The sequence below is a fragment of the Sitophilus oryzae genome, unplaced genomic scaffold (assembly GCF_002938485.1).
Source record: "Sitophilus oryzae breed Bouriz unplaced genomic scaffold, Soryzae_2.0 scaffold_1396_pilon_pilon, whole genome shotgun sequence".
Lineage (NCBI taxonomy): Eukaryota > Metazoa > Arthropoda > Insecta > Coleoptera > Curculionidae > Sitophilus > Sitophilus oryzae.
Genome location: NW_022146055.1, coordinates 9,043,042 through 9,063,793, shown reverse-complemented (window position 1 = coordinate 9,063,793; position 20,752 = coordinate 9,043,042). Strand labels below are relative to the sequence as shown.

General features: G+C 31.8%; 1 protein-coding gene across 2 annotated transcripts in view; it reads left to right on the top strand.

Moving 5' to 3' along the window:
* Positions 1 to 20,752, top strand: part of LOC115876000 — a 155,701-nt gene that overhangs the window by 75,726 nt on the left and 59,223 nt on the right. For both annotated transcript variants that reach the window (XM_030891649.1, XM_030891650.1), the window contains exon 3: positions 11,437 to 11,595. In XM_030891649.1, the coding sequence (XP_030747509.1) occupies positions 11,437 to 11,595 (159 nt within the window). The remainder of the gene's footprint in view (positions 1 to 11,436; positions 11,596 to 20,752) is intronic.

The window sequence follows — 20,752 nt, the reverse complement described above, 5'->3', positions numbered from 1 at the left end:
TTTCGATCACCTTTTTCATGCTAATACTCCACCGTGCGGCGGGACGACTCGGCAGAAAACCCTCAATAGGCAGTGTTACCATTTTGTGCCCCTATAAGTAACTGTCCAGTTAACAACCTGTATATTGTTATCATTGTGTGATTTCTGCCTATTATTTAGGATTTGTATTTCATTTAATATTTTGTCAATAAAATACGATGGATGGCGTTTTTTATTAATGTAAGTTGGATGTGTTTATATCTTTGTTTAGTGAATTATTCTCTGAACAAAGGATTATTGTCATAGGACTTTTGTGAAGAGAAAAATAATGTAGTAATTAAAAAATCTTATATCTTTGCGGATGTAGCTTTCTTACTAAAATCGCTTCTATATTTTACAGTATCAAATATATAATTACATGATTTAATTGATGTAATTTCTTATCGAACAAGAAAAACAATATGACTCGTAGTTTTATAACAGACAGAGTAATTATCGGTTTATTAAGAATATGTACTGTGACGTTTGATGAGACACATGGACGATTTATTATTATTATTTATTGCGTTTTTTTTTTCTCATATCGTGCAGTAAAACGACACACTATAAATTTGAAGTTGCCAATAGAAACAGTTGTAATTGGCCGTTCATGACATAAAATAATTGGCCCAGTTATTAAATACAATTTATTTGAGGTACAGGATGTTTGAATTGCGGTTGGTGAAATTATGAAACTTATATAAATATATTTGATATCAATTTAACTTCTAGTTAGATAATCATAGGCGCGATTTTTAAATTCATTGTTGCCAACCATGGCAACATATTCGGCACCATACTGATTAACTGGAATTTCACTTTCGCGCTCGGGATACAGGTGGTAGCTCTGCTGTAAAAAATATGAAGTTGCCACATTTATTTATTTACTAGTTGAAGCCTGGCGCATCCGCCACGACATGCGACATCAGGAAAAAAATACTTAATTTTTTTTAATTCAATGAGAAACAAAAAATCCGGCGAGGACAGTTTTTAGAAGAGCCAATTATTAGATAAGTCGTTACTTCAGTAGCGACAACACAGATAAACATTAGCATTTTATATATGTAGATTTCCTGGCATTATCATGCGTTTTGACACTTTAGTTTTGTATTACGAGTTTTTGGTTTAAATAAACTGTGTTGTGATACTTTAATTTTAAAAATGTTTGCTAGCAGACCATGCAGTCGAACGTTGTTGTTTTTAGAATCTTTTTTATTGCAAAGTGCAGTGGCGTAACAACAGACTCACGGGCCTGTGTGCAAAGATTTTACCGGGCCCCCATATTTTAGGTTAGAAATAACATTATCAAATTAATTTTTATATAGTATTATTTATTACTGCAACACAGAATATGTAACCCAAAACATATAAAATATCAAATAAATAAAAACAAAACAAAAAGCAACAACAAAACTGACTAAATTAAAATAAACAATGTAAATAGGAACATGAACATGTTAAAATTCTTTTTTCCTTGCTTTAGCATGGGCGAAAGTTCACACAATATTACCAATGTCTATTGTACGAGTAACTTCATTTTCTATTGAAATAATTGCCAAGAAAAGTGGCAGTTTCGGGCACCTCTCGTAACTCAGCTGCCTTATCGTACCCGTAATACAACCATTAGGTAACTAGAGTTTTTGTGATTTTGAGTTAACTAGTTTGGCCAGTATAATTTTTCATGCTCTTTTTAATGCTACAACTAGCTTAGTTCTATTTCTATTCGATGGTACAGAAATCCAGTGACAATACAGCAAATTTCTTTTTTCGTCAAATTTAATGGTCTAATGAAAAATCACATATTTGCAGTTATTTTTATTTTGCAAAATATAAAGGAAAACACAGCTACAAAATTGCACAAGAACAAGTGTAAAGTAATAAGTTATTTTCGCGATAGCGTGTGCTAGTTAAGTAGTTAAGAAGACATGTGATAGATAAGAACTTAGTTCGGTTCGGTTAGGTCGATTCTGCTTGATTCGCGATAGCATGTGATAGATATAGGAATGCGACCCGGGCCCTCCGAGGGCCCAGGCCCGTGTGCTTCACACACGGCATATCGATAGTTACGCCACTGGCGAAGTGGTGCAAGATAGCTTAATAGTCGTAAAAAACTCATCGCAACTTTTTTAGAATATTCTGAACGGGAAAGCGGTAGTAATAGCCCTTTATGTCCCTTAAGTGTTAAGAAGGTGAGTTTGGTTGATGTAAATATAACTGTTTATATATTATTTATAATCAATTTATTTTTATTTTTTCTAAAATATTTTGATTAAAAGAAAATATATAAAACTGGGCAATGCTTTACCGGTGCAAAGCTTAATCACGTGACTAAAAATTTATTTGGTATGAACCATAGTTAGGTAAAACCATTTCTTGAATTATAAAACTATATAAAGAAGAATTAGATTAAATATAAAGGAACTAGGAATACTAAAGCAGGTAACCCATTATGAACGTCCGGCACGGTTCGGCGCGGCACAGCACAGCACCGGTCAAATTCATTTATATGTATAGATTAGATACAACAAGGATACAAAGTAACCCATTATAATAGCCCGGCGCGGCGCGGCACAGTCCAGCTCATAATGAGTTGCGTTGTTACTAAATCTACATAAAAGAATTTAGAAGTGTCTAGCCCTAGCAGTCAACTATTAAGCTTGACCAATCAGGTTGGTTAGCGTGGTTATTTGGAGTGTGTTAATTAATTTGTGTTTGTCAAAAACTCTAACGTGATTGGTGGGGCTTAATAGTTGCCTGCTAGGGCTAGACACAAGTAAGAATTTGACCGGTGTTGTGCTGTGCCGCGCCGTGCGGGGCGTTCTCAATGCTTAACCTGCTTAAGGAACCAGGATTTCCCAGTTCTGTCGATACTTTCGGTACTAGACAATTTGTATTCAATGATTGTGCAGTTCGTCAATCGCCAAGTAAGGGATAGTTTTCAAAAGTAAAACAGATAAAACATTGAGTTTTAATTTTAAAGTTAAGTAGTTTTAACTCTGTTAATACTCTAAAATTAGAATATATTTAATGAAAATTCAAGAAATTGTCAAGACACACGCGATTAGTATCAAATTAAAGAGATAAAAATTAAACGTTTTAATAATAATTCGCCATCACGCGACGTTCACTGCCTAGATATATTTTGTTTATCAACGTATTCATTCGCTATGTCAATTCCGCAAACAAGGAAAATTTTTATATGATGTAATAGTTTCGGTTGGAAAAGTTGGTACTTTGGTACCTACACTAAGGAGACAAGTCATTTTATTTAAATAAAAATAAATTTTATATTCCTAAATATTGATTTTTCTCAAGATGGGATTAAAAACAATGCATTTCAAATATTTGTTTTTTAGTTGGTGATATCAGGATGCGTCCCAGAATACGATTTGGTAATTATAAAAAAATCCGATAGTTACCGGGCAAAATTTGAGAAACAGGTCGGAAATATATTATCTAGCCTAGTTAGGCTGGTAGTAGGTATTTTTTAACATGTATGCTCACATACCTATGCAATGTTTTCTCCATTAGTGCACATGGGAAACCCTAAATTTAATCGCTCTTTCTGACAAGAGTCGTCAGAGTCTTGTCAAATCAGTTGGGCTTGCAACGGTTTTGCAACCTTGGTAGGGGTTATGGTACTTTCATCAAGTAGCTTGATGTTTTTAGAAACTACCTGACTTGACTTGAAAAACCAAGTATTTTAGAATCTCACTACTTGATTTGACTTCTTGATTTTCAATCGTTACTACTTGACTTGATATCAAGCTACTTGATATTACTTGATTGCATCTTGTCGCACTGCGCATCCTATAATAGTGATTGGATATCGGTCATGATAATATCACAGATTAGGTATCCTATAAATATACAGATAAAAATCTTGTCCCTAATTCGTGGTACGAAAATTGTTTTTTATGACGATGTGCAAACGAGTAAAATTTCCTGTGCGCAAAAATAAACTCGCGTAAAATAACAATAAGCAGCGTAATAGAGAGATATCGCTAAACCGAAGAGCGTGCATGGACGTTAATAAGGCCAGGTGTTATTTCCTTTACGTGAGGTTGTGAGATGGTATTCACTCTCTCACTGCTATAACTCTATTCATTTATAGTTATCGGATCGGAAATAATTCTGTTTGCGTCGCGTCCGCTATTTAAAATTAACCTTGAATTAACTTTGAATTTAAAACTTTGAAATTGTTTTGTTTACTAGGTATTGTTACGTTTTTCGTCGGTTCCGTGTGGATAGAAAGTCACAATTTATTTAAACACTATTTATTTAACACTAATTAACAAAAACAATAACGATAAAAGACTTATAGAACTATTTACAAACGATTTATAACTAAGAATTTATTTTGAATTTTAGCGCGTCAACTGTATATTTATAACTGCCCATATTTATTTAATTAAAACTAATCCCAGCTACTTAAATATCAAATTACCTAATAAAACTAAAGTAATAATTCAAAACAGTTCAAACATAACCTCAAATAAAATAAAATAAAAAATCTTGCCGGCCGGCCCCGGTTGTCAAATACCCGCACGTGCCCATTTAAGCAATTTTTAAACGTTATTTAGAAATAGCGCTTGGTGTAATTGATCCGCAAATTACGTCAGGCGGTAACGTTATTAGCTGGTGTTGCGTTAAAAATTGACTCGCGCATATCGTAACCATGATAAGGTACGCGTCAATACTGCATGACGCTATTCGGTTTTCCGATATCTCTCTAATAACTGTGCCGGTCAGGCGCTGTGCACAATTTTAGAGGCCATAAGTGGGCGTGTTATGTGCGCAAACTAGTAACCTAACTAGTGCCCGATTCCGAAAATTTGAACCACGAAAAACAATAAAGAAAAAACAAAGTTTATAATCTGTATAATCTGTGATAATATCAGTTAATATTATGGATGATGATAAAACATCGGTTGAAAGATATCGATATTTTAAAACATCAGTGGTTAGTGTTGACACTAATAAAAATAAAATACTTGACCCTTTAACGGCTTAGAAGTTACAAGTGTGAAGTGTGTCCAAAATCCCTATCATATGGCCTAACTACATGTATATAAAGCACTTGACCAAATCATAATCCACCTTTTTATATGGTTTCACTGTCAGTGTCGTCACCATCACTTTCAGCTTCAAAACCGCTAGAAGAGAGTGACTTTTAGAGAGTAACTGACTTCAGTTAACTTGTCATTTCATTCCTTAACTAATAAGTAACTGACTAACCTTTTAATAATAAATATTCTATATTGCTTAAGCTAATAAGTAAAATAAATTAAAAAATAATAAAAATTAATCAAAAATAGTGTTGCACAAGAGTCTTGAAAAAGTCTTGCAAGACCAAGACTCGTGCAAGAAATTCAAGACAAGACTTTCAAAATTTCTTGTCTTGAATTTCAAGACAAGACAAGACTTTAATATGCAAGAAATTTCAAGAGTCTTGCAAGATTTCTTGAATTCAAGATTTCTTGAAACTTAGAAATGATACATTTTTTTAAGTGATAATTAGGTCTTTGCGCAAGTTATGCCGGGTTTATACAACTTTTACATAGTCGTAATCACAATCATAGTCATAATAATAAAGGTTAAACTATCCACTTCTTATAAACCTGTTGACATCTACCATGAGCTTAGCCTTTAATTATGTTACCCAACTTCACTGATATAAAAATTATTATTATGAAAATGTTCTGTAAACGCACATTAAAAGTGCGTTGTGATTATGTATGATTACGACTTATGCAAATGTTGTATAAACCCGGGATTAATATTGACCAGTGTTCATTTTTTTTCTATCATAGCCAGTGTTTTCGAGTTGAGAATGAAATAAAATAAAGTCGAGGCAACAAACCGTATATTGGTAATTGGTATTCTACACAAAATTATATTGGTATAATGGTATTATAAAAAAACTAACGGTAGTTAAAACTAATGGTGGGTTCGTGGAGCATGCTATTTGCACTGTTTGGTACTAGCATGACCTTTCCGTACACCCTGTGTCCAAACTTTTCCAACCAATTTTCCATAATAAAAAAATAAAATAATTACCATAAAAAATAAAAGTAACAAACGCGGGTAACCAAAATAGAACATAATAAACTAACAAGAATTTACAACTAGAACTAAAATATGAACTTATGGAAATTCATCTATCCAGGAATTCAAATAAATCAAACTTCTTACCGATTCTGAATTTAGCCGGTTTCTGTGTCTCCTTATTACCAGTGCTGCCTTCGAAAAGAGCCTTTCTGCGGGAACAGAAGTAGCCGGTGTACAAAAAAAATCACGAGCCATTTTTGACAGCACTGAAAATATGGCACTATGACTCTGCCACCAGGCTAAAATATCTGTTTTATCGTTCACTCTTTGCATAGATAAATAATTTTGAAGCTCATTTTGAAAACCACTATCAGTATTGACATTAGAACTACAACTACCAAAACTACCTGAATGTTCGTCTTCAAGCGTAACAAATATTGAATTAAAATCAATATCAAATTCATTAACAGATGATTTAACGCTTGGTATACTTAAATCTCTAGGTTTGCACATCGTAGGCTCAAAATAATTTATTTTTAGAATTTCTTCAAATTTTGCCATTGACCTTTCCTCTAGACTTTTACCTCAAGACGTTAGTTGAAACGCTTCTTTTTTATGGCGCTTTTTATGTCTTCATTTTTTCAAGACAAGAAATTTCAAGAGTCTTGCAAGACAAGACAAGACTTTGCCATTCAAGAAATCTGCAAGACAAGACTTTGAAAATTTCAAGACAAGACAAGAAATTGATTTTCAAGACAAGAATTCTTGTCTTGTGCAACACTAATCATAAACATTGTAATTTTTAAATTGCTTAAATAAATAACTGTATCGATTTTATTTTAATTAAAACAACTATGTTGTAAGTTAATATGTTTAAAAATACAGCTTGTTTTTCGTGCTAAGGAAAAAAATGTACATAGTTTAAAACTGTAATTTATTTTTTGCAAAAAACACAAACCGATTTTGAAAAAATGCCAAGAATGTCATGTTTGAGTTTAACAAATAACAACTGACCAGTTTTCTTTACATTGTCATTTTATCTGAAAATTATAGAACTTCGATTTATTTTGCTAATAAATCTTAATCAGTTTTACACCACTTCTTGACATTTTTTAAAAATAATTGGTGAATAATATGGATATGTAATTGCAATATGCATAACATGCAGTAACTGCAACTAACATATTTGGCACAATTGATAATCTAATCTATGAATGATATTCTTTACATAAGAAACTAAGAAGAAATTTATATTTATTTCTCATTATTTTATCATCGTATTTGTCTAGAAGTGATGAAATACTACTTCATATTTTACTTTACAATTTTTTAATTCACAGATACATACTAAATAAATTTACAAATATTTATTGTCTGTATACGTTATGTGTGTAGTTATAGTACCATATGATCGAAAAAAGTCGGTGTTAGAGATGGATGGCGAATGACAATCGCTGATAATTTGGGCGAGGCTAAGCCCTAGACGTCATTTATTCTCTGTTTTTTTTTATCAGGTAAGATTTCGACAGACGATGACAGAAAAAAAAGCATATGACGTCCATTATACCAATCCATTTATTTATCTAAAAAAAGTTTCTAATATTTTTTAAGTTAGCTATGGATGGGTTTATGGGTCAAGTTTCGTTTAGCCGAAATCTGTTAAAAAAGAAAAAACAATTTTTTTGTCATTTAGGTACCTCAGGCAGTATATTACTGAAAAAAATTTGCCGCGGAAACGCGTCATCATTTTTTGAATGCGGTTTAAAAGTAACGAAATGACATACATGAAAAATTAATGTTATTTCATATTTTAGACGCCTTTGTAAATACTAATACATACACAAGTAACGAAATGGGATATATAAAAAACTAATATTATTTTATATTGTAGACTTATTTTTAAGCACCGATACAAAAATGAAAATCCGCGGAAATGCCTTGTTTCACCACTATGCAGTGATCTTCTTCCCGACCTTTGACACAGATCAATGAATATTATCTATTCTTATCAACTTAATATCGCAATGGTCAACAAATGCGAAAATTTAAAAAAAAATTGTCAATAAAGCATAAAAACGACAACTAAACCAAACCAACTAAAACCAAACCGAAAGTATGCAAAATAGTTGAAAATACTATGGAAAACTTAATATTGAAGATTTTCCATTACACCGCCCTTATGATAGATTTCCGCGGAAATAGTTATATAGAAAAGTTATAGCAAATTATTAATCAAACAAAAATATGTAGTTTTTATCTTCCTATCACATTTCGGCACTTCTAAACCCGGAAAAATCAATGAAAATTATTGTGATAAAAATATATTTTCGAATAAAAATTAGATCACATTGTCATATTAAATGTTTTTACGTCATTCTATAATGAAAAAAACTATTAAAAACACCGTAAAGTTTCAAATTTTAGTTAATAATAGAAAAATTAAAAATTCGAGTTTACTCAAAAGCAAAGAATTTCCGCGGCAAAAATCAAATTATGTAATGCTAGTTTTCTTGTATAGAATCATCCTATAAACCGATATTCTATATAACTGATTTCGGCTAAACGAAACTTGAGCCGGGTTTATATATAAATCCATGATGCGTCATCTCTTGTTGTTTTTAACCAGTTTTATTGGTTTATTTCAAAAATGGCAGATTCAATATTATTGGTTTGACGGAACGATGAACGACAAATGGACACCGATGCGTATGAACTCGACTTAAGATTTTTGAGAGTTGTCAAACTCTTTCCAAATTTGGTTATATTTTTGTGTCAAATTATGTCAAATAGAAATGATAAATATTTTGCATTTTGGACTGTGTTATTACGCGTGTTTCGTGTTTTTTTTTAATTAACTGGAGAAAAACTCGAGGGAAAATTATGTGTTGACCCAGGCCATAGTTTACAGTTAATATTCGGTGCCCAGAAACCGCCAGAGATTATGGCCAGAGAGTTGTATTAGCCACAAATAAAGTTTGTATACCATCTCGTTTATGGTACCAAAAACTGAAGTATCTGTAAAATATCAGCCACACTATAGGTAAATAATAAATAAATTTTAGTACTGGCAGAGAGATAATGTCAATAGATATTGGTTTACAAAAATTAAAATTAAAGTTAATTAACCAACTTTTAAGGTATAAAATTCAGTAAGTGTTATTATTAATAAAATATTTTGTTTTATTCATGTTGTATTTTATTTATTCCTTTACAATATCATTTTTTTAAATTTTTTTTCATAAGTTATATTGATAAATGTAACAATAAATGCAGGAAGTTGCTTGAGCTTGAAATACAGATTGAATTCAGGAAATCTTTTATATCTTTTTTTAGTATGTGGTGTTTTTTTTTTAAATACACCCTTGCTTGTTTTGTATTAACACGTACTCTAATTGTTTTTAATAAAATAACTCGATTAAATTTTTTCAATTTTATACAGCTTTTTTCCACAATATTTTGAAGTAATCACTTGTCACTCAAATTTTAAATATATTAATTTTCGGCTATGCGTTCTTACTGATTTCTTTGTAAAATAAAATAAACTACTTTGAAAATAAAATGACAGACACATCTATCACTTTCAAGGATCTTGTGGTTGAACAGACTATACTTGACCTTACTCTTTATTTTTAATGACGCTTACTGCGAGTAGACATAAGAAGGTTGTAATTTATTTTATATTGAGTAAAATTTTTAAATAATATGGTTTAAAATTCTAGAAAAAAATTTTTTTCGAAATAGATTTGTATGTCTGGAAACGTTCTATCCTTTTTTATTTTTTCTATAATGATTAGTATTAATTTCTACAAGTTTTATGCCAATTTTTAGTAAATAACGTTTAGAGACTCGCCAAAATTATCACCGATTGTCATTTCCGAGCCATCTTTGACGCCTTTTTTTTGGATCATACGATATTACTAATATATTTATAGAAACGTGTGTTAGTGTTTGAAACTAAGTAGAGCGAAGATATCAAAGAAAATTACATTTCCATCCATATGTACCGTAAGTTTTTTTAACATACTATAGCAGACTAAGAGACTACTATTTTAGCATGTGTGTCTCTGAGTGATAGTGATTATTTAAAATTAAAAATATTCCTAGAATTAGTGATACATTCGCAGAAGTAATGATAAAGAAATTATTGAATCTTGACCACAAAACACGCAGTTGAGCAATACTTTTCAATAGGAGAATCCCAAGGTTATATTAGTTAGCATTTTAAAAAAAATGTAATTCTTATAAACAAGATAGTCTCCATGCTCTTTGTACAACTATTTAAACTTTGCACGAGCCAGGGTTATCTAAAACTAAGTTGTTGAAATCTGAAACAATCGGTTGAAATGATTCCATAATACAGTGGAATCGTTATGAAGATGATATAATAAAATCAAACCTTCGGGACAGGAAAAAAGATAGTTTAACGATAAAAATTGTATACAAAAAATAAGTACCTATCTGCTATTCTACAAAATATACATAAACTATAGGAGAAACGATCTAGCTAGAAAAGGAGCAAACACTCCACTATAACTAGACCAAAACAGTTCTGCTTTCCAAGCCGAAAAGAGCTTAAAGAACTCAAGAACCTGAAACACCCCATCCGTCCTGGAATGGGAATCCATTCCAGATTTGGAATTTTCAAAATTTGGAATTTTTTGAAAAAAAATTTGGATTTTTTTTTAGTTTTCAGTTAAAAAACATAATTTCTTGATAATATGGCAACATAGGTAGTAGATTAAATTTAGAAGAAGGAAAACGCAGAAAAGCTCTGGTGGCTCTCAAAATTTAAGCAAAAAATCATTTTTTCTAAATTGTTAAAGTAAAATAACTCGGTTATTTTGGAATCATTTGAAAAAACGGTAAAGAGAAAATATATTTTTTTATCGAGATCCACCAGCTCTGAAAATATTTGCACTTATTTAAGACTCACACTGTATATTTAAAAATATTCATGAAGTGTGTGTCACTAATACCTACTCAAGTTAAAAACTGAAATAGGATTACTGATACGGAGCTTTTTTGGATATATTACAACTTTTCGCTTGAAACACCCTGTGTATTAATGGCTGCCATTAAGGTTTTTTCAATTAGGAAATTATTTTCACGGCAACGCGAATTAGAAGGGTTAATAGTTTGTTAACAGCTGCAATTTAGTTTCAAAGTATCTATCGAAACAGACTACTCCATAACCACAGTGATGATGCATTTTGTGTTCATTGGGGCATTTCTAACACAGTCTTTACCATTAAGTATTTTGGCAAGAGCTACTTTATAGATTTCCCCTTGTTTTATGACTAATACACTATAAAAAAAATTTAGCTATAAAGAATGAGTTTGCGTTACAATAAAATTTACTTGTTACAGATGAATATACACGAATCACAACCCCCAGACAAGACGTTCTATTTAAGAAGGGTTACTTGAACAAACCGAAAAGTTACCAAAGCCAAACGTCCACAGGCAACTCGACAATATCGACAGGGTATTCCACCGAAAACGGAACACCTGATCACCAATCCACAGGTAAGGAACAATTAATCTATGTACATGTAGCTAATATTCTTAATTTCTTTAACAACTTACGCTTATAACATGTCAATGTCTACTATCCACTATAATTTTTGTCAAATATTGTCGCTTTAAGCTATAAGGAAAAAATAAAGTACATATATAGGTACAGGGTGTCCCAATATTCCGTGGACGTAGAATTCTTACGTATTTTTGAAATCATAATACGTTTATTGGGCACAATTTACCTCTATACAAAAGTGCTTCGTTGGTCCACTAGAGGGCATCAAACTTTAGAAAAATAAACACATTTTTTAAGATATTTTAAGAACCGCTATTCCGATTCTATGTCGATTCCAGTGATGCCAACTCGTGGGAAATTTCCCGATTCGTGGGAAATTTCGAGATCCAGAGGGAAAAGGGAAATTTTAACCCAAAACACTATATTCGTGGGAAATTCTAAATAAAGTTGTCGTATAGGAATTTCTCAACAAAGTGAGTAAATTCAAACTGGCATTACCGCAACTAAATACACCATTTTCGGTTGGCCTCAGACATTATTCTTATACCTCTTGAATATGGTGAATTTTAAATATAAGTGCAAATATTTCTAAGGATGGAATATTTCGATCCCAGGAACACGCGTATAAGTTTTTTTTTGCGCGAAAAAAAATTGAAAATTATATTTCGAAATTTGTTTAGAACATGTTAAATTCTCAGTTAAAAAACTTTACCTATACCTGTATTGTGTTGACCCCCCCCCCGACACTATTATATTGACGACACTATACAGGGTGCTACAAATTCGAGGTACGAGCATTGGTATCTCGGAAACCGTAATAGATACGAAGATGGTTAAATTGGGGTAAAGTTGCGCCTTGGGCTGTTCACCAAGATGCCATCAAAAAAGTTTTAAAAATTTCAAAGATTGCTGAGTTTTTTTGAAAAAACGGATTTTTTTGAAAACTAATTTTATTTTTTCCTGTCGTTACTTTTTAGAAAATCAAAAAACTAATTGCACATTCTCATAGCCACTTTATTAGGGCAATCTGATAGTATTTTTATATTTTCAAATTAGCTGATAATTTGTAAGGTACAGAGGCTAACTTAATTTTTTTAAATACGGACCTGCATTTTTTATTTCAGATTTTTAAAGAACTCGCTCTCCTGAGTACAATGATATGCCACACTTTATACTTTTTTTTTGTTTTGGGTACCTTAACAGCAACAAAACTATTTAACTATTATTTTAAAAATACTCTACTCCGACTGTGTTTTTTAAATTATTTAATCTGATTATCATTGCAACAATATTGATTAGTGCTAATTAACATTGAATAAGAAAAATTAAGCCAATTGAAAGATTCAAATAAATAATATCCAGATCAGCAATTTAAAGATATTATTTTTAACTTTTTTTATTGTGAACTTGAAATACTCAGTGTACGATCTAAAAATTTGCATAATATTAATCGTAGTTATTATGAATAAATTAACTTCTACAAACTAGTTTCTAATGCTCTACATAGTCTACATGTTCGAAAGGGTTACCACCCTCCCTATTGCACAAATTTATTTTTCGTTCAATTTTATTTATAGCTTTTGAATAGATCTTCTTCTTATACTTTCGAATGCATTTTGTACTCTTTATTGTAACTGCTGAGATGTGTTGATTTCACTTTTTTTGTAAAATTTGGACCTGTCGAATTACTTGACGTCATCAGACGGTCCAGGAACCTCGCTGGCCATTATACTGCTCTACCATTTCCAATCTATCTTCCGTGGAAATGATTTGATTGTTTATATTACATTTTATTTATATTATTTTTTATTATTTTATTGCATTTGATTTTTGGTATTCAACCCACGTCACTGTTAAGTTTAAAAGCTTATCAATATTGTAACGATGAATATATAAAATATTAAAAAAACAGAGCCGGACTTGAAATTAGTTTAAATAAATTGTGTCCAAATTTCCAAAACAAAAAATATATTAGGTGTGGCATATCATTGTACTCAGAAGAGCGAGTTCTTTCAAAATCTGAAATAAAAAATGCAGGTCCGTATTTAAAAAAATTAAGTTGGCCTCTGTATCTCACAAATATTATCAGATAGCCCTAATAAAGTGGCTATGAGAATGTGCAATTAGTTTTTTGATTTTCTAAAAAGTAACGACAGGAAAAAATAAAGTTGATTTTCAAAAATATCCGTTTTTTCCAAAAATCAGCAATCCTTGAAATTTTTAAAACTTTTTTGATGGCATCTTGGTGAACATCCCAAAGCGGCAACTTTGCCTCAATTTAACCATGTTCCTATCTATTACGATTACCGAGTTACCAATGCTCGTACCTCGAATGTGTAGCACCCTGTATATTGGATTTGAGAACTCGTGAGAATTTTTAGAAAAAACGGGAAATTTTGACCGTCTCCGTGGGAAATTCTATTTCAGAAAGTTGGCAACACCGGTCGATTCTACAGTATGTACCCGGATTGCCTTTACAAGTGGAAAACTTTTTTATTATTGACATTTTGAGAAAAATGCATCCTTCATAAAAAATCCAAAAGCGCAACTTTGCCCCAATTTAACCATGTTCGTATCTATTACGGTTACCGAGTTACCAATGCTCGTACCTCGAATTTGTAGCACCCTGTATATTGGATTTGAGAACTCGTGAGAATTTTTAGAAAAAACACGAAAATTTTGACCGTCTCCGTGGGAAATTCTATTTCAGAAAGTTGGCAACACCGGTTTACAAGTGGAAAAACTTTTTTATTATTGACATTTTGAGAAAAATGCATTCTTCATAAAAAAAAATTCTTGTTCTAAAATAGTTAATCCCGTTTATACTTTCCCAAATTTCCCAACCATTTTGGAAACCAAAATTAAAAAATGGTGAAGATATGGTGAAAAGTCCTAAATATTAAAACGCGTTTCTATATAATAGTACATAATATAATTTCGATTTCACTCTTTGATAGATGGTTCAACTGGAAAAAAAATGGAAAGAATTCAACTATATTTTCATGTTTTTTTTAATTGTCTCTAAAAAGGTATGGACGTTTTGAAAACTATAAACGGGATCCATTGGTTCTCAAAATTTAAGCAAAAATATTTTTTTAATTTTCAAAGTAAAATAACTCGGTTATTTTGGACTTATTTGAAAAACGGTAAAGAGAAAATATATTTCTTTTATCAAGATCTACCAGGCCTGAATATTTGCACTTATTTAAGATTCTGTATATACAGGGTGTCCCAGAAATAAGGGCAAGTATTTTAACTGCTAGTATAATTCAACCCCAGAAACACGCCTATTCGGAAATTTTTCAAAAAAATTTTGGAATTTTTTTTTAGTTTTTAGTTAAAAAAAATAATTTCTTGATAATATAGTAACATAGGTAGTAGATTATTTATTATTATTATTTAATTATTATATTATTTAATTTACAAGAAAGAAAATCCAGAAAAGATCCAGTGGTTCTCTAAATTTTAGCAAATAATTATTTTTTTTAGAAATTTTCAAAGTAAAATAACTCCGTTATTTTGGACTTAAAAACTGTATAGTAGACTTATATATTATAATAAGCTTATTATATTATAATAAGCTTATTATGTAGTTGTTCTATGTTCACGGAATATCGAAACTCACTGTATATTTTATAGGTCCGCTTTGGAAAAAAATATTCTCCAATTTTTTTTTTCAAAAACTAGGCGGTATGGCATTTTTTACAAGAGACAAAAAATGTAGTAAATACCAGAAGGGCTATTAAACAAAAAAAAACTGTCAAAAATTAATAAAACGAATTAAACTGTTCATAAAATATTCCAAAATGACACAGACTGTGAATCTACGTAAACTGTAGGAACTTATTTAATAAATGTTCGCATAGAACTGTAGAATCAAAATCACATCTTAAATAATTGTTCTGAATTGTAAACAACAGCTGTAGTTATTGTAAATACATAAGTTAGACCGCAGATTATTTTATGCTGTGATTTTATGTTATTGCATAGTAGGTACAAATTTTCAAGTGAAAATCGTTTCATGAAATTATATTAATGGTCAGTAATTCTGCCAAACTTCTGTTCAAGGCTTCTAAAAGTACACTAATTTGAATGTCAATAAATCATCTACAGTGACACAGAAAAGTATTTAAATATAATTTTGCACGTCCTATAGAAATAATAAAAATTTATTTTGATATTTTAAACTAAATTTAGGCGCTTAACTAAATTTTATTGCAGTATTTCAATATAATAAAAAATTGCTGATGTTAGAAAACTGGACTGTGAAGTGAGTAGAAAAAATAATTGTGTTCGAGGAGAAAGGGGAAACGAAAAAATAATCACTTCCGTTAGAAAGGTGGGGGTACTGACTGTAAACGACAGAATACCACGTAAAGTGAATAAATCAGTTGTGAAAATTCGTTGTTCGTTCAGAACGAAAGAATACATCTACAGTTCATACCAAATAAAATTTTAGTCACGTGATTAAGAGTCCATTTCGCTAGTCCGAAAAAGTAACAAAATAAGCGTTCGGCATTTAACGTTTTATGTAAAACTGGCTAGGTATTTTTACACAAATGAAGAAGGAAATTAAAGATAAAGGATTATACTATATCCGTATTGTAGGATATTTTTAGACAACTTCTTTATTCTTAGGATTTTCATGGTCAAACATCAACCAAAAATTGCTCGCTATTTTATGGCAAATGCTGAAGCTCTACAAACCTTAATCAAGCCTTAATCAAAGTACGTGAGTTTAGAATTTTGAGTGTGGCTTAACATTAACATCGGGCTAAGCCTTAGGCAGATTTCTGAAATATAATATATATTTCCTTCGGCCACACATCTTTTTACCCGACCCCTGAGAGCGACCCGAAAGTACAGCGTAATAGACTCTTAAGGATGCTTCACGCTATACCGTAACGGGTCCGAGCCGTGCGTGGGTGAAGACACGGCCAAACATTGTCAAGTGTTCTTTACACATATACATTCATGCCAGGCCGAGCACGATCCGAGCTTCGCCGGAACTCGTCCGTGCCCCGTCCCAGAAATGTCGGCGTACATTTTTTTCTCGGATCCGCTCCGTTCCCGCCACGTTGCGGAAAGCATGAATATACTTTTCCTGGTGCCCCGACTGCAATCTGCAGTCATGATATAAACAAAGTACACTTTTTTATCATGTCTGTAGTAAGTATTAGTGAATCTTACAGCAGTATTTGACGACAGTCGTAATACAAGACAATGAAAGGATGTAATGAAGAAGATAGGTCCTTCATATTTTCCTTTAAGCAGGTGTTTCCCCTGCAGGTGTTGTTCTTTATTCATCAACTGCAATCGGTACCATTTCCAATTGCGAGAACTTTGGCATTGTTCGTATTAAATCTTCGTGTGTCTATGGGGCTGTGTTTTCTAATATACTCGAAACTAATACGAACCCCGTTATCAACTCGGTGTTGCATGTACAGAGTGGGTCAAATTCGACATTTTCTATAGGAGATAGACGAAAACTAATATCGGTGTCTGGAGCTCAATTTTCAACAAAAACATGATGGTGGAAACCGCACATCAATATCTGTTACCGTTTCGGAGTTACGGGGTGTTTTTCAAAAATGTGCATTTTTAACAAATCGCTGTAACTTTTTTGCTATGGAAAATTTTGTATTTCTATGAAAACATTTCCAAAGCACCTTTTTACGTAGAATTTAATGGTTTAAGTATAATTTTTTTAAAATTAATAATTTAAGAGTTATCAACAGATAAATTGATTTTTTATTTGGGACACCCTCTATATTTTTTATTAACTGAAAAGAATTTAAAATTACCTTTCCAAAAATATAGCACAATTGATATTTTGTTATAATCCCCTTCGAAATACAGAATTTTTAAAAGTTCGCCACTTTTAACTAGTAGGCTTTGGACCCCTTATTGATGATATACCCTTAATGGAACTCGAAAACATATTTTTTCCAGCAAGACGACGCACCGCCTCTGAACGCTGAAGTTATCAGCAAATTTTTGCAGCCAATTTCAAATATAATTGAATAGCTAACTAAGAATCCAGCCATTGGCCGTCGAGGCTGCCTGACTTAGTGCCCATGGATCTAATCCTATGGATATATTTGCGGAAGAATAAAGGTTCCTTATTCTTCCGTATAATCTAGACAAGAATTAGAAATAATTAGCAGTTATGAGAGGGTATCTTTCACTCCTACTGAGTTAATGAATTCCGCGAGAAATGTTCAAAAACTACCCCGTCTGACCATAACAGAAGACGGTTCGATATGTCGAACACCTGTAGCAAAATCTCATGTCCTGGTTTGCTATTTTTTTTTGTTATTAGATATAGTTTAAATGTGTTGATGTAGGTTAAATATATTTTAAATTATTATAAAATTCTGCATCTCTCATAGCAAATATTATTTTCGTTTTAATTGATGCTCACAGCTAGATTTTTTTTGCATTACAGCCGCTGCTGTTCAAAGCCTACTTGTTTAAAGCGGGCGAATTTTTATATACTATATATCGAAGAGGAATCGAGCAAAATATCAACTGTGTTATATTTTTGGAAAGGTGATTTTAAATTCTTTTCAATAAATTAAAAATATACAGGGTGTCCCATATAAAAAATCAAATTTTCTGTTGATAATTCTTAAATTATTAATTTTAAAAAAAATATACTTAAACCATTAAATTCTACGTAAAAAGGTGCTTTGGAAATGTTTTCATAAAAATACAAAATTTTCCATAGCAAAAATGTTACAGCGATTTGTTAAAAATGCATATTTTTGAAAAACACCCCGTAACTCCGAAACGGTAACAGATATCGATATGCGGTTTTCACCATCATGTTTTTGACAAAAATTGCGCTCCAGACACCCATATTAGTTTTTGTCTATCTCCTATAGAAAAGGGTGTTTCCATTTAAAAGCGTCGAATTTGACCCACCCTGTACAGAAGGATCGGACGTGGCTCGGTGTCTACTTCACGGAACGTGCCCGGCTCGGGCGCGTTCCGGTGTACTGTGAATCATCCTTTTTAAGCTTGACCGGCACGGCGTTGCCCACTTTTATATATTTTCTTTTAATCAAAATATTTTAGGAAACAAAAATAAATTAATTATAAATATATAAACAGTTATTACTTACCTCAACAAAACTCACCTTCCTTACAGCACTTAAGGGACATAAAGGGTCATTACCACCGCTTTCCCATTACGGCTATTAAATCGCACTAAAAGAGGTTCTAAAAAGAACAATGGTCGACTGCAAGGTCTTCTGGTAAAAACTCATAATAAAAAACTGAAGTGTCAGAACGAATGTCAGCGGGAAATTTAGATTCCACTAGTCAGCACGGCGTCGAATATGACCATGGTTGGAAACAACTAATTTAAAAATCGCGCCCTCGATGACGCAACTAAAAGTTTATTTGATATGAACCGTATTTGTCTCTATTCTATATCTATTATATACATAGTTATCTATTCTATACTAGTTTCCAAATGTTTTATCACATTTATATGTTACACAAAAACCCGAACAACGTGAAAGTTCGGAAGTTGGAATAAATTACATTTCCTTGAATTTATATAGAATCTAAATATAACACATACATATACAGGGTCACTGATACGTATGGGAACGGTCGATTATTAGGTAAAATGTACGAGGTACGCGAAAAGTTTATCATGAAAGTTATAGGGTTTTTAAATAAATAAATAAATAAATGCCTTTATTGTCAAAAAATTTTACAATTTGTAGACATAGGTAAAGTAAACAAACAAACAAAAGAGAATACAAAACATTATACAAATTACATTGTCAGTCTTATTGTTTAAAATAAACATTTATAAATGTTTACAATGTCAAAGAATAAAAAAATAAAAATAAGACTCAAAAATATTTAGTAAGTTTATAGTAAATATCAATGAACTCTAAATAAATTAATTTCGATGTCATTGGTAAATATAGTAATAGCAAACATTAGACCAGTGTTTACAAGATCAACTTCGATTATCAAAATATAAGTCATTTACGGCGTAGAAAGACTGTCTAGTAAATAAGATTTCAATGCTTTGCGAAATGAAGAAAATGATGTTATGGATTTGATTTCAAATGGCAGGTGCTTGTGCATTTTTTTCGAGTTGTATAATATTGAACTTTTAACTAACTCTGAGCCTGGGGCAAAAACGGTAAACTAATAGGATTGCTCATCCTCATAAGACGTACGTCCGCCACTTCCCGCGCTTCAGCTGACAGTTGTGACGTCATTGTAGTCCTAGTCAAAGCCTTGTCCTTGCCTTGTCATGATAGTGTGTATTATTAGTTGCCTATGGTAAACTTATGAGTAACAGCTGATAAATTTTGAGTTAATTATTTTGTCAATTTTAAATGTGAAAAAGGTGTCTTTAAAGTTTTTAGAGCTATAGAGTGTCTAAATACGTTCATTTTGTGTTGTGGATTGTGACAAAGTGCTTACTAAGTGCCCACGATATTGTTTATTAATTATTTTAAAGCAAAATATGGAAGTATTCTAAAAAGAATGCTTGCAAAATGTGATGCTGGGAACTGCTGTTTTTAAAAATGCATTATCCGAGTATTTAATACGATTTATACAGTTAATTTTCCATACTGCATACATATAAGGTGTTTAAATAAATAAACTAAATAATGAACGTTTTGCAATTGGCAACCAATAATGGATGTGTGTGTATTATTGGTTGCCGGATAAGGACTAAATAACCATGACAAAGACTACAATGACGTCACAAAGCGAGTAGTTTTCGCATGTACCTGGCGGACACTTTTGGCTGAATGAGCAGTCCTATTAGGTTAACTGTTCTTGAGCTGGGGTAGGTAGATAAAGATCTTGCTCCGCGTTTTTGAGTGGATAAGTGTGAGATGGCCTTTCTTGAGAAGCTGATACATGCTTACGTATTAGGCAAACGGATTCAAATATAAATAAGGAAGGAAGAGTTAATATTTTTCATTTTTTAAAAAAGTCATCGCAATGAGTTCTTCTGTTTAGACCCAGTGAATATCGAACAGCTCTCTTTTGGAGCTTGAAAATGCGGTCAAATTGGCACAACACGAAATGTCTATTAGCGAGTAATAAATTTTAGTATACAGGGTCGGTCATAGAGCCATGACACATCAAAATTTACATTTTTTA